This window comes from Thunnus thynnus, chromosome 10, assembly GCF_963924715.1.
Source record: "Thunnus thynnus chromosome 10, fThuThy2.1, whole genome shotgun sequence".
Taxonomy (NCBI): domain Eukaryota; kingdom Metazoa; phylum Chordata; class Actinopteri; order Scombriformes; family Scombridae; genus Thunnus; species Thunnus thynnus.
Window position 1 is genome coordinate 11,772,616 of NC_089526.1, and position 14,745 is coordinate 11,787,360.

The 14,745-nt window shown below is 39.8% G+C and overlaps 1 protein-coding gene across 1 annotated transcript; it reads right to left on the reverse strand.

Annotated features, from left to right (window-relative positions):
- Positions 1-272: 272 nt before the first annotated feature.
- On the reverse strand, positions 273-13,155 carry LOC137191111 (glycoprotein endo-alpha-1,2-mannosidase-like protein). Its single transcript, XM_067600947.1, has 4 exons — positions 11,873-13,155; positions 9,540-9,649; positions 3,056-3,132; positions 273-1,618 (listed from the first exon to the last, which is right to left on the reverse strand). Exons 1-4 carry the CDS (start codon positions 12,381-12,383, stop codon positions 982-984), a joined length of 1,335 nt encoding a protein of 444 aa, XP_067457048.1. The 5' UTR covers positions 12,384-13,155; the 3' UTR covers positions 273-981.
- Between the last annotated feature and the right edge of the window lie 1,590 nt (positions 13,156-14,745).

The window sequence follows — 14,745 nt, forward strand, 5'->3', positions numbered from 1 at the left end:
ATTCCTCTGGTTCCTTCAGGAGGATGTTCTCTGTTGCAGTCTTTTTTATGAGATTGAAAAATCTACCAAATGATATTAAATCCTCTTGAAATATTTTGTATTTGAGATAAAACTCTTAAAGCAATAGTTCGACATTTTAGGAACTAGTAGGTGGATTTCCGGTCTTTATGCTAAACTAAGCTAACATTAGCATCATATTTGATGGACCAACATGATAGTTGTATGGATGTACTCATCCAACTCCTGGCAAGAAAGTTAAGTATTTCCCAAAATGCTGAACTATTCCTTTAATCACGTTGAAGATATGGGATTTTTTGCATGACAGCAGCAACTAAACCTCTCTTCACCTGCTTGCTTAACCTCTACCAATGTCTTTTAAACACCACACCATCTTTTTATGAAGCCTTCTGAACTTCAATCAGCATTAGTGCCTCATTGTCTTTGAGAGCCTGTTGTAGATGAAAACAAATTTCCAAGCGTCTGGCTATTATGATCAGTTCCATTATTTTAACCGCAGAAAGGGAAATGAGATCATTGAGTTGATGACAAATAGTATCTATGGATATATCAGGCAGTAGTTTCTCAGATAGTGGGAGTGTTTGAGCTAATTGTCCATTAAGTTGCTCCAGGTGAACAGGGAGCAGAAACAGGCCTTCAGATCATTTTGAAAGTCTGGGCTGTCGATTGGAGTTGAAGAAAATTCCCCAGCTTAACAACTGAGGGCTGCTTGTACCTGAACCATGACAGACACATCCTCATCTCTGTGTCCTTAAAGTTCACAATGTGTGCACAAATACAGACTTGCAGAAACTGACACATCAAGTCAAGTTAAAAGTAAATGCATCTTATTTTGCACTCACATCTATACTGATCAATCCCTACATTCACTCCCTGTCTCTTTTGTTCTTTGTCTTTCATGTGTACACACACACACACACACAAATATCTACTAGAGCTGTTTCAAGTCCTCTCAATGAAAGCTCACATGAGCCACTGCTCCTTCTCTTTGTTGAATTGCTCTACCCAGCGCCGGGTCAGCTCCAGGTAGTGATCAGGTCCATGTGGCTGATAGTCCAAGTACACACGGGTGACAGTTTTTTTGGGCATCGCCCTCTCTATCTGTGTCCCCTCGTGCCATTCGTTAAACGATGTTATGGTGACAATCTCTGGCCGCACGTTCAGCGCCGCCTGCAGGGCCGTCTCGTAGTAACGGCCGTTGACCCGGTTGCGGGTGTTGTGGTTGTTCCACGGCCGGATGCTGGTGTCGATGTAGCCGGGTCCCACGCTGGGGATGAAGATGAGATTGTTGCCGTCACAGAAGGCCTTGATGGCCTTCCAGTTCTGGTGAGAAGAGCCAAATGAGAAGCCGTTGGATGCAAAATAAGTGTACATGCCGTCAAAGCCACCTGCGAGGATGTCATGCTTATGGCGCTCCTCCACAATCAGGGCGATGAAGATGGAGTCATAATCTGAACCACGCACACTGTGGGAGCCAGTAGCAGACAGAAATTCAGACCAGGACTCTGGAGGGGTTAGGTAGGAGTCGTAGATGTAAAATAGAGGAAGACTCTTCCCTGTGCTGGAGGTGAACTTGTAGAAGGCTCCATGGTCACCGTACCTTTAAAGACAGTAACACAGTAAAATAATAACACAGTGAGTTAGTGCTGAAATAATTAGTTGATTAATGTATTTTACAGGAGCTAAAATACAATGGAGTCATTAAAATCCGTTCAAAAGAGTTTATCTCCTGAGGAGCTTTAATGCGATCAACAAGTATCATTGAGATCTGCCTCGAACTGGTTTATTTTCTTGGGAGCAAGAATGTACTCAGTAAGTTTCTTGATAATCTTTTTGATATTTCTTGAGTGAATATTTTTGGCCCGATGGCACCGATAACCATAAGATTCATTCTCTGGGGACCATGAATGTCAAAAGCAAATTTAATGGAAATCCATCTAATAGTTGTCATGGAGCAGCCTCTCTTGGTCAAGGTCAAGTTTTAACCACGTGGTGGTGCTTGAGAAAACTATAACTACATCATGGACTATTCATACCACATTTAATGGTAACCTCACTATTAGGTGTCAAGATATGTATCAGAACTGAAATGATTAGTCAAGTAATCAATTTGTCGGTCGGCAGAAAATTAATCTGCATCTATTTGGATAATCAATTGTTTCCGTCATTTTTCAAGCAAAAATACCAGAAAAATCTCTGATTCCAGCCTCTCTGATGTGAGGATTAGCTGCTTTTCTCTGTTTGATATTATTGTAATCTGAATATCTTTGGGTTGGACTTTTCTGACTGGTCTGACAAAACAAGACATTTGAAAACTGTGACATTTTTCACTATTTTCTGATATTTTATAGACTAAACAATTAAATATGAAAATGAAAATAATTGTTACTTGCAGCATTCGTTAGTGTTGGGTAGACACACCATCAATGGTCATCACTGTCTATTACTATTGGGACAATGAAAATTTGTTTGCTATATCTTTGGAGGAAAATTAATCGCCAACCATTTTGATAATCAAATAATAGTTTCAGTCATTTTTTTACGCAAAAATGCCAAATATCAGCTCCTAAAATGAGATGATTAAATACATAACGGTAAAATGAATATCTTTGGGGTTTTTTCTGTTAATCACACAAAATAAGACATTTAAAGACATAACATTTGTCTCTGGGAAATTATAACAGGCATTTTTCAATATTTTCTGACATTTGTATGGACAAAATGATTAAGCAATTAATCAAGAATTACTGTTAGTAGCAGCCCTATTGGAAACTGAATACCTTTCGGGGCTTTGGGGTTTTGAGTTTGTCTGTACTTGACAGGTGCTGCTTTTAAGAGTAACCTCAGTACTAAGGTTAGAAAGTACCTTTTGCTTCAGAGACTCATCTATAAATAACGAAACTGTCTTATATAATCAGATGTGCTTTCTGAAAGTATTTCAGTTTTGTAACAACTGTTCTTTAAACTATGCATGAAGTCTTAATGCTTTTCTATTTAAATTGATTCGGTGATGGAGATGTGCAGTCACAGTGCATACCTGTCAATGATATACTTGATGTTGTCATGCACACTCTGGTCATTTCGTCCTCTGTATGGTTGGATGTGAAATGCAACCTAGGAAAATGTGCAGAAAGACACACACACACACACAACCACACACCTTGTTGGTTTCCATTCATCATTTTACTGTCATTAAAGAAAGATGCCACAGTCAGCACTTATAGATGACCTGAGCATGTATTGAGTTAAAAGCTACAGTCAGTTCCTCAGGGAGACTTCTTATAAAGGGCTGACAAATGCAACAACATGATCCTCTGGTTTCTAGCTAATTAAAGTTTGATCAGTTGTTTACAGGTTTTCTAAAGACCTACAAATAAAAGAGTATAACACCAACGGTGCAGCACAACACTTAACCACTTAAGGAAATCCTTTTGGACACGACATGACTGTAAAGAGCCAACCACTGTGTTTCATTTTCATGACAAATTTGTCACACTACACAGGAGCTGTTTTTCACCCTTTGTGGTGCCCCTGTGGAGACTTTTGTAATGCTCAGTTAATGGTTCTGTTAGAAACATCTATTTGACACTGATGAGCAAAAGCAGTAGTGGAACAAGGGACCTCAAGTGACACATACACAAAAAGTGCTTAAGTTGAATATTTTACGGCATGGCCAGAGAATTCAGTGACTTTAAATTATGCATGATCAAAGTGAAACACTTTTCTTCTCAAGCAGTGGACACCCAAGGGGAACAATGTGAATGAAAATGGCATTTTAAGATAATGGAGGCCAACAGTAACTAAATGGATGTAAGACATCAACAGCTGAACTGACACAAGGCCGACTTAGCCTATGCTGGATGATTCCTGTCTTATCCTTGTGAGTCTTCATTTGGTCCAGTAGTTGGACAAGACTAAGATTCTACAGCCCAGCTAGCAGCTCTGTGCGCTGCACTCAGGCACAGCGGTGCTTTGAGCTAAATGCTAATGTCAGCATGTTAAAATGCTCACAGTGATGATGCTAACATGCTGATGTTTAGCTGGTATAATGTTTATCATGTTCACCATCTTAATTTAGACTGATAGCCATGCTATCACGTGACACAACAACATTTGCTAATTTAAACTTAGCACAAAATAGGCTTACAGATGAGCCTGATGGGAATGTCTTTAGTTTTTCAATTATTTAGAGGTAAATCAAAGTACAGAACAAATTGAAATGTTGATGTGGTGATGCAGTGCTGTACAAAACAATTCATCCTGAGGGGAACATCAAAGTCATTAGGATTTATCCTCTGGGCACAATGAATGTCTGTACGAAATTGTATCCATCCAATAGTTGTCAAGATGTTTCAGTCTGGAGTGGTTAATCGCCCAACATACAGATTGACACTGCCATCCATAGAGTGATGCTGCTAGTGTGACTAAAAAGCAGAATACTGAGAGAGGATCCACAGGATTAAAGAACATTTTTCTTTATCTAGCAAGTTTTTTTTTTTGTGTTCACTGCATTTTATTTTGTTAAATATATTTTGTAATGGTTTCCCTGTCAGTGCTGTTATGATAGGGAAGTTGTATTGCAGGTAAATGGTTCACACTGAAATTTTTTATGTGGAAACGGGATTGTTGGCAGCACTAAGTGTGTCACTATGACATTGACCGTAAGTGTACTAATGGATTAAAGTGATGTTTGGAATAGGTTATATCTGAGCAAATAGTTTTAATCTGCAGACGTGTAGATAAACTAGTTGGAGGCAAGAAAAGCAGAATCACTTGTGCCTTTAATGGAGATGCTAAGTGCTTTTTATGTGTAAAAAATGTACATTTTAATAGTTTCAGATGCACTTTGCTTGCAAAATATCAATTTGGAGAAAGATAGAGGTACAGCGGATAGAAAAAAGATCCTGGCCAGCTGAGTAAATCATAGCCAGGAATCAGTGTTTATGAAGCTATAACTCTCTGGACCTCTTGTAAAGTAACAGCCCTGCAAAGTGTAATCAAATATCGAACCTATTTTGAAAAAAAATGGTGAGGTATTTAAGGATGTGAAGCCACATAAATATCATCCACAAAGACAAAAAAGCTGTTATGGTCTCCTGTTCACTGCAGCAGAGCGGACACCACTAGAAAACTCCTTCAGCTCATTTTCCCAAACACACTGGCCCATTACTCTGTGGTAATTTAGAAGTAAATGAGACAGAGACGACGCATTTTAATACCCCATAAACATTGACAGCATGAGCCTCAAACACCCCCAGCATGATTTATGCTGATCAGAGTCAAATTTAGTGCCATGGCCCGCAGAAAGCACAAAGGGACGGATGTGAGCCAACACACAGACCTTTAAAACAATTAGATCAATTTCAACAAAGTTGGGCACATTTCTATATCCAAGACTGTCAGTTTCAGTCTGTTGTCAAAGCCAGTGGACCCACACAACAATGGGTCATGTAAGACTGAATATAGCTACTCAGTGTAGAAACAAGAAAGTGTGGCTGATGCCATCGTTGGGCACCCATGGGTCATATTCCCTTGTGTATGTAGCTACATGGCCTACTTACTGGATAGAACTTTTACAGCCCCTCAGGGTTCAGATTGTTCACAGAGGCAAACTGAGTCATGGGACCCATGATGCACATTTCCCCTCTGCTCCTTCCCTCCTGCACCCAGCTTCTAATCCCCTCCACCCTGTCCCCACCAAACCGCCCCCACCCTCCCCTGGGCAGGAGGACTATTTCAGCTCCTGTTCAAGCTGAGGTCGAGCAGAAACACTGCTGTGATCTGCTCTCCAACTCCGCCAAACGATACATGAGCTGTGTGTGGGTGCTGCTGAAATACTGCTCAACTTATATAATAAAAAGTACATTGCTTTCTCTTGAAGCGTTATCTAAAGAGGGGTCAGTGTGTTTTTAGCTGTGTGGTGTGGGATTGCCTGTAAGATGGAGGTAGGATTTGTATTTTGGTAAGTTCGCTCTGCTCAAAAGAGGCGAATCAAATTTTCATTCACCTCTAAATGATCTTGTGAATATGCACTCATACCAATATGCTAATCATGTCATTAAGTGTATTTCTGTTCTTTGAAGCTCCCTATACCACCATGGATGCTTAACTTCCCTGATTTTGGCATGGCTGCATTACCAACCAGCAAAATGGGAAACTTCCCTATGGGCCCCAGATTTAAATCAATTAGTTGATAAAGAGAAAATTCATATGCAAGTATTTTGATAATTAATGGTTTTACTTATTTTTCCTCACTTTCCAGCTTCTTAAATGTGAGGATTTGATGCTTTTCTTTGTTATATACAATATGATAGAAAACTGAATGACTTTTGCTTTCTTGCTGTCGGGAATTATAAGAAGCATTTTTCGCTCTCACAAGTAATCGATAATGAAAGAGAAATCAGTAGTCGCAGCCCTAGTATAATTTGTTTTCAGAATCTGTTGGTGCATATTGCTAAATATTTGTGGTGGTCAATGAGGTCAACGGCGAATTTTTGCCCAGGGGACCCCCAGTAGCTTCATCCAGCCGTAAATCTTGGAAAAGGTTAATGTTATATTCATGCCCCATTGAGCTACATTAAACCACAAAGACTGTCATAGTATCTTAGATTGCTCTGTCAAGCAGTAAAGCAAAACAAGACAAGACAGGACAAGAAAGGACAGAGATATCGGATGGAATACAGAGTGCATATTGACAGGTTGTGAGTCCGGGCAGGTCAGTGTGAAGTGTGCTATGAATTTCTTTTCTTTCCTCATCTTATCTCTGTATTGTTTGCTAATCCTTTTCAATAATCTAACCATTTTTTTTCCTGAAATTATACACTAGACTCTCAAAGGGCCTGCTGATTCCACTTCCAAACTACATTTCTCAGATTAGCTGTTAGCCATGTTGCTACTAAAAGCCGACTACAGATATGTCTGTTTTCATCTGATACATTTTTGGCTGTTGCCACTGCTCCTGTGGGACCATCTGTCCTCCTTACTCGGGCTTTCCTCTCTCCTTTTAACCTGTCTTTCAGTTGAAAAGAGCAAAGAAACTATTTGAGGTTGTTGCTTTAGAAAATTTGCATTAGAGTTCCAAATGATCAGAGCCAAAGACCTTTACCTTGTCAGCGTTTTTTGCTGAAATTTTGCAAGAAGAAGCAGTCCAAAGATAAATGTCCTTCTGTGCAGAGGGAGTGGGAGGAGTTCATCAAAAACAAGGAGAACTGGAAAGGACGCTTGGAAATACTGCAAGCTATACACAGAATAATTGTATTCTAAAGCTATTCTGCTCTCTGATTGTGATCTTGTAAGTGCTTTCATTAACGATAAGCAGCTCATTCTTATTTCAGTGAGATACTGAAATGTTCAGTTGATTTGTAGAAAGCATGTCACAGTCTGTTTTACCACGCACGCTTCCTCCACGCTTTTTACGAAAATGTCACGCTTGCTGGGTCACTGATGACAACAAAGTGTGGCGTTAAATTCAATCTATTAGCTTTTCTCCTGACAGCATTATGTGTAAAACCTCATCAGCTCAGCGTTGCATGTCTAATCCCGCTGTGCTCATCTTGCCCTCGCAGAGATACATTATTTCTTTGCCTGCAGCCAAACAGCAGAAGAAACAAATGTAATATCAAATCTGACAGGCGGCCCTGACAAACCCACTGCCATCTTGTCAAAGTTGTTTGTGAAGAGGACGAGGCCAGTATGTGTCACATGGCTGCTGGAAAATAAATGATCTTTATCTTCACATCAGCATTCACGAACACCGACAGCCGTGATAATGAATTGTGTCACAATAATAAAACTTTCAATTTGCTTTGTGTTTCACCTTGAGTAGTGTTGTGAATACAACTTGTTTAACTTAAAGGGGACTGACTGATCGTTTTTGGTGTCACACATGTTAAAATATAGGAACATACCTCAATAGGCTCATATAAATACAATTACATTCTTAACATGTTGACTTTGGTGCAGAAATTTGAAGCTTATTTTGGAAGAACTGTTTTTTTTTCCCACAATTTGACATATTTGTATCATCTCTCGAATTTAAAGAAGGTGTGCTTCCTTTAAGTGAACTTGGTGGTCTGCTATGACAACAACTTATGAACTTGAATAGCAGTACTCCAAAAACATAAAAATATCATAATACTATAGCCTCAGTTTACTGTTTTATTTCCTATGAACATCATATTAACCAAATGAAACTTCACAGTAATGCAGACACTGTTTTTGAGCAGCAAAGGATTTATCTGGTTCCTGCCCTCTATGCATGTAAGCTGGCTTTTTTTTTCACTTTAGCATGTATTATGTTGAGCAAATGCTGTTGATGCATTATTAAATGGTACCTGCTCTGACACAGGAAAACTCTTACAAGTCTGTCTCTCTTTTATGTCTTTTCAAATTCAGTCATACAGAAAGAAGGATGATTATGGCCTTTGAGCAGCTTTTAAAATGCACATAAACACATGCATACATGATGTATGGCTCTTGCACACTCATTCACAGAAACTTTAAAAGGGAAGTCTGACAAAAAACTTTGTGGAGCTGAAAACTGACTACTATGTCATCAAAGACAGTCTCTCGTTCTTACCGTCCCTTTTTTCCTATATAGGGAGAGCATCTGACATGAATTGTATCACATTACAAGCGAGTGCTCCCTGTAAAACTTTAATAAGCTTTCAATACTGTGACAGGAGGCAGTGGGACCAACATGGACGGCAGTTATTTCCTCCAATGTGCCATTTTCCAACCTAATTGCCAATTGGTCATGTGGCTTTACTCCCCCCATCACCACCTCCACACCGAGCTCATTCAGTCCCCACTGAACAACTAACTGATCCAGCAGCAGCAGCAGCAGAAGCTCTTTGACCCGTTTTTCGCTCTAATGCTGGAGATGTCACTGCAGCTGCAAACATCCAGAGTCAAATCCCTGAGTAGCAGAGGCAGCTTTATAGGAGGCAAATCAGAGAAAGTAGAGCTTCAACAGCTCTCAATCTTACTCTCCTGCGACAAAAGCAAAATGACACTTCTGTGTGTTACACACCACAGCATAATGCCCGGTTTGAGATTACTACCCTGAGTGGTGTTAAGCTCTCTGCTTACCTCTGTGAAGCATCAATAATCCTTTTCTAGCTCTTGTGTCACTGTGCTGTTAATGGAATGAATGGATGGAGAGATAATGGACACACAATCATATTTACCTCAGCCTCATTCACATTCTGGTGACTATTCAGAAATAAAATAATACGTCAAAACATCAATTTAGGCTTTTATTCTTGACCTTGAGGAGTTCAGCAGGCTGGAAGTTTTACCTTATTTTCCATGTCAGTTATAGCCTATAGTAAAAGCCTATATACAGCATTATTGGTGGAAAAGCAACTCTTCAATCAACATTTGTCAACTTAAATTGAATGAATCATAGAAGCGTCAGAATAGATTTGATTCATTGCTCTCTTTCGTAGCTTTGAACTCTTTCCCCTTTTCTGTTTCAGGTCTCACACACACAGACTCAGAAAGTGCTGATGCCTTTGTACCTTGAGGTTGTGTCTATATGCGGCATCCAGCACAGCTGGCACCAAATCCTCAGCGGGTTCCCCATAGTCATCAGCCAGGCCAGGAGGATACCAGGACAACACCAGAACCCCTGGAGACACACGAGTAACACATGAGTCTGATGATCCAACCTGGACCAAAGATACTGATTAATACCTCTGAGAGCGTCTGCTGAGAGAAAATGTCCAAAATGCATATGAAACTGTTATCCTAAGCATTGTTACAGTTATGTATGAATTTCATGCGGATTGTAAGAAATGCTGACAATCCTTGTGGGAGAAACAGGAGCCGAAAAACTTCTGCTTTCATTAATCTACACTGAGTTTTTTTCACACAGTTTTATAGACTCATTTGAGACCGCTGAACGAACACAGTCAGTTGCACTTTTATTGAACACATTGTAAAATTTATGCCCCGGTAATCCATTAGGGTAATTACCATGCTTATTTTTCAAGGCTCAGACAGATGCTGGTGAGGTTTGTGGCTTGTAGATGCTGTATGGAGGAGGGTTGATTGTTTTATCTAAAATTCCCACCTGCCCGTCATGCGTATCCTGCCCATGATTGATGAACATGCACTTGTCATCTTAGAACTATTTATTATGTCTTATTTAGTAGCAATCTCTCTGCGCAGCTCGAGTGTGTGACAGCTCGTAAATTCCAGTGGAGAAAAGCTTGTTCATGCTCTGATGCTGGCTGAGAAATGGCTTCATATCAACCATGGAGGTGCCTGGCACCAGAGATGATCTGAATATGCACTCAGAGCTAATTCATTAAAGTCATGTCCACTTGCTGTGAAGCTGTGGGGGACTATTAGATTACAATACTAAACTATGTCTATGTGTATATTAAGAATATGGCCACTGCTATTTGTTTTATTTACGGGCCTCTGTGAAGTGGCGGGGAATCAGTCATCCGGCCAAGTGGAACTATTCAGAGTTTGGCTGGCTGTGGTGTCTAATTAAATGGATTGTTTTAACTAAGCGTCGTGAGCCAGCCCCTCCATCATCCATCTGTCAAGGCGGTGCAGTTTCAGAGGGACGGATGGTCTGGTCATCATTCTGGATGGTGTACAATAACCTCCTGAGCCGCAGGACAGAAACATCAGGGCCTATCATGTGTAGGGTGCTGAAGGCTGGACACACAGGGGCTGTTACTCGACACCAGGCTGTGGAAGGCGTCTGCTGTCTTTTAGGGAAGCTATACAAGTTTTTGAAAAGACTAAACAACATACTGTAGCCTATAAATATTTGATGAGACAGCAAAAAAAAACAACCTAACCCTGAAATTCCCAGAATGGTGAGCTGGATGATAATTTAATACCTTACATCTCCTCTTTCATTTCAGTCTCACAACTACAGTGCACCAACTTAACTGTAGATATCCCATAATCATGCACTTTTTTAAAAATGCAATGAACTGCAAACAGCCCCCAAGCTCGTTGGAGATTTCAAAAGTCTATAAAAGGATGTTTTTTGACTTTTTTTAAACTCTATTTGTCACTTGATTGCTGGTTTTCTGGTTTTTATGTGTCAGTTCTTGTATGCTGGTTATATGGTTGTGTGTCATTAATATTTTGTTCTCAAGACTCTCTTGATCCCAACGAGACAACTTGATTCAATAAAGTTACAAAAATATTACCATCTATTGACTTACAGTGGAATCGTATCATGAGGATGATGTGGACACATTGTGTTTTTAACCTATATTTCTGTTGTTTAAAGTAACGATTTCAACCAAAGTGTGATGAAAAACTTCCAAAATTAGCTACTGAAGTTTTTGTTTTACATTTGTTAACTTTTTTTTAACAATTCCTAGAATTTAACTTACTTTTTCATTTCCAATGTGGTCTTTGGCTAAATTTGCCATATTATGCCTATTAATACATTCAGGTCATTCAACCATATAGTCCAGACCTATGCTGTGTGGAAAAAACATACTGAATTGGACCAGACTCAAAAATTTCCTGCCTAAATTTTGTTATTTTAACTGTCAGGAAATTAGTCTGCTTATAATGTAGAGCTAAGAAGTTGTTCTCCTGATAACTGGGGTTTTCACAGTCATAAACTTTGTCTCTGCAGCAGAAAAAAAGCTCAGCAGCAGATATTTGACGACTTTCAGCTGAGCTTGTAGGGAGCTGTCCACTGAATGTGTGGTGCTGAAAATGTTTTCTGCCCCTGAAGCGAAAAGGAGGCAGCTTCTATCTTAGCTATAAAAGCCGGATGTCTGTGCAGCTGCTGAGCTGAAAAAAAAAAACCAATATTCAGCTCTTTTTGTCGATCTCTATCCAAGAAAACCACATCTCTAAACTGTACCTGCTGCAGATGCACCGATCTGCTCCATGTGGGATTCCAACACGTCCGGGTCTCTTGAGCTGTACGGGTTAAGTTCGGGGTAGAAACTGGCACCGATGTCCTCGGGTGGCATGTGTCTCCCTCTCGGGTAGCTGGATGCGATTTTAGGGTCCCAGTGTGGAACCAGGATGTGGTCCCAGTGAATGTATTTACCGTCCATATGTGGGCTCCCGTACCAGACGTAGTAAAAAATATGAACATCATAAAATATTGTCCCCTCGGGGCCTGAGTTTGACAAAACTGCTTTGGTGTTGCTGCCAGCCGGGCGGGCTTGACCCAGGGATGTGGTGGTGTCGCGGGACACCGAGCGCCGGTCCATCTTCCCCCCTATCATCGGCAGGAGCTCCAAGCCCGGAGCCAAATCCGAGAAGCCGTCACTAGGCTTCAGGGTCCTCAGTCCCATCATAGTCCCGAATATGAACAGTGTAAAGAGAAACAGAGCTATGCAAGCTTTCCTCCGCAGCCTTGCCATGTTTGGCTGGAGTGGACGGGACCAAGAGCGCAAATAAACCTCTTTCTGTCTTGTTTCTGCCTTCTACGCACCGAGAGTTCACCTCAATCTATAAACTACTCTCCAAACTGTCTTGTATGGTACCTACTGATCACACACCTTTCTGAATTCATCACAAAAAAAGTGGCTACATGATTGCAGTTCCAGTCGCAGCAGACTACCTGGCGCAGCTGGATGTGGGATTTTTAACTTTCTTCAGCAGCCTCATGTTTTGCAGTCTTATGAGCTGCGTTGTGAGGTATCGCCGGATGTTCTCATCCAGACGCTTCACTCCACACCCGTCCAGATGCAGGAATGATGCTCTCCGGTGATGTCCGAAGGATTTTCTATTCTCCTAGGTGGGTGGGTTCGTTGGTTGGTCCTTTACACAGTCCGTTTTGGATGTCAAAGAGGCGGGACTCATCTCTGTGTTGCCTGTTAGTGCGCGGCTGCAGATCCTTGCGCAGACATTTTTTTTTTAAATCATCATATGAATGCTATCTAACCGCAGATCAGCAACAAAATAAAGTTACTCTGATCGCAGCCAATCACAGTCTAAGAATCTAATCTCTTACTTCAAGACACATTATCAATTTTCAGGATTTTGTTTTTAAAGTTAGGCTTCAGTGTCTGACTCTCTGACTTGTCCTGCATGGTGAGTTAAAAGTTATAGTGACATCAAGTGGACACCTCATATATCACACAGGCCACTTCAACATGCTGCCTTCAGGTACCGCCGGAAATTATGACACCTGAGAAGTTCTGATATGGGCTTTAATGGATGGAGACCAGAGAGGTTGATAAAGAAGTTTGTCTGAATTGTCGATCATTATTATTATTATTTTAATTATTATTATTGTTATTATTATTATTATTATTATTATTATTATTATTATTATTACAGCCTATGCCTGATAGAAACTGTAAACCTAATTTTCTCTTTGTCTTTCTGATTTTTTAATATATATATAAATATTGGCATATTTTCGTTCGAAAGAAAGTTAACCTTAGAAAGTTAAGCCATCAGAAACTATTGTCAGGACTCAAAGAAAGAGAGAAAATATGTTCTACTGTTTGCTGTCACCCCGACAAAAGGGGACAAGGCATGCTCTCTTTTGGAAAACAATCAGAAGTAGTAAAGGTTACTGGATAAATTTCGGATGCACTGCATGACACAAGCTTGGACGTCAGAAGAAGACGCAGCCTTCTCTGCATCTCTGTCCATTATCTTGTTGCACGTTGGCTTGAATCCAGCAGTGAGATGTAAACGCCTTGGCATCTGGCCAAGACAACGTGAGCCTGCACTTGAGAGGTTCTGACCTCTCCACTGGAAGCGATTGACTTGCTGACTCTATATTACATTGTTCCCACGTGGTTTAGTCTGAGACTGACAGGAATGTCCTCGTGCAACGTGGGCTTTAAGTTAGATGATGCTTTGTATAAAATCCGGTTTAACATAAACTTTTTCAGATACAACAAACTTCCACCACCAGTTACAGCAAAATTTGCTGTCGGGTATTACTGTCCATGGGTATTATAATAAACTATAATACCCAATTTTGTTACGAACAGTCATGTGAATTTTCACCTTTAGAAGTTGCCAAGATTGTGCTCTGAAAGTCTGACCCGAGCTTATAAACGCGACTGGACAACTTAAAGGAGTCAGAGGAGCTGAAATGTCTGTTGCAGCTATAATAATAATAATAATAATAATAATAATAATAATAATAATAATAATAATAATAATAATAATGATAATAATAATAATAATAATAATAATAATAATAATAAATAATTATTATACCACCTGTCATGACCGCTCTAACTCTTACTAAACACAAAAGTTTAACTCAAACTTTCCTTTTAAAAACTCCTGCTTGTGTAGGGAAAAGCCCCAAAGAGGCTGCACGTGTACTTCCGCCATATCAAAATCTTACTAATCAAAAACAAATTTTCTAAAATAAACAGATAAACGAATGATTGCAAAGTCCTTAGATAATGAATAAACTAAATAAGGGAGGAAAAAACATGGAAATTAATACATCTAATCTATTTGGTGTGTTATGGCTTTGTCCAACATTAAAACGAGATATTAATGGTTCTTATAGGCATAAATGCTTATTTGAATTCCTCCCCATATATTATATCTTGCAAGTGTAGAGTTAGACTAAATGCTGCGGGTGTACTGTTTTTAATTAATATACTGCCTCTACAGCATATTATTTATAAGAAACTTCTAAAACTTGAAATACCAAAATGTATCATTTCAACGCAGGGTTTGGACAACAGTATTTTCTACTTTTTTGTCAAACTTTGGATATTTAATGCCGCTAATTATGTGATA

Excerpts from the sequence above, each read along its gene's own strand:
- LOC137191111 (XM_067600947.1), bottom strand. The coding sequence starts at position 12,383 with ATGGCAAGGCTGCGGAGGAAAGCTTGCATAGCTCTGTTTCTCTTTACA. Across the intron at positions 9,650-11,872 it reads GATCGGTGCATCTGCAGCAG|GGGTTCTGGTGTTGTCCTGG; the intron begins GTACAGTTTAGA and ends GTGTGTCTCCAG. Across the intron at positions 3,133-9,539 it reads CATATAGACACAACCTCAAG|GTTGCATTTCACATCCAACC; the intron begins GTACAAAGGCAT and ends ACATTTTCCTAG.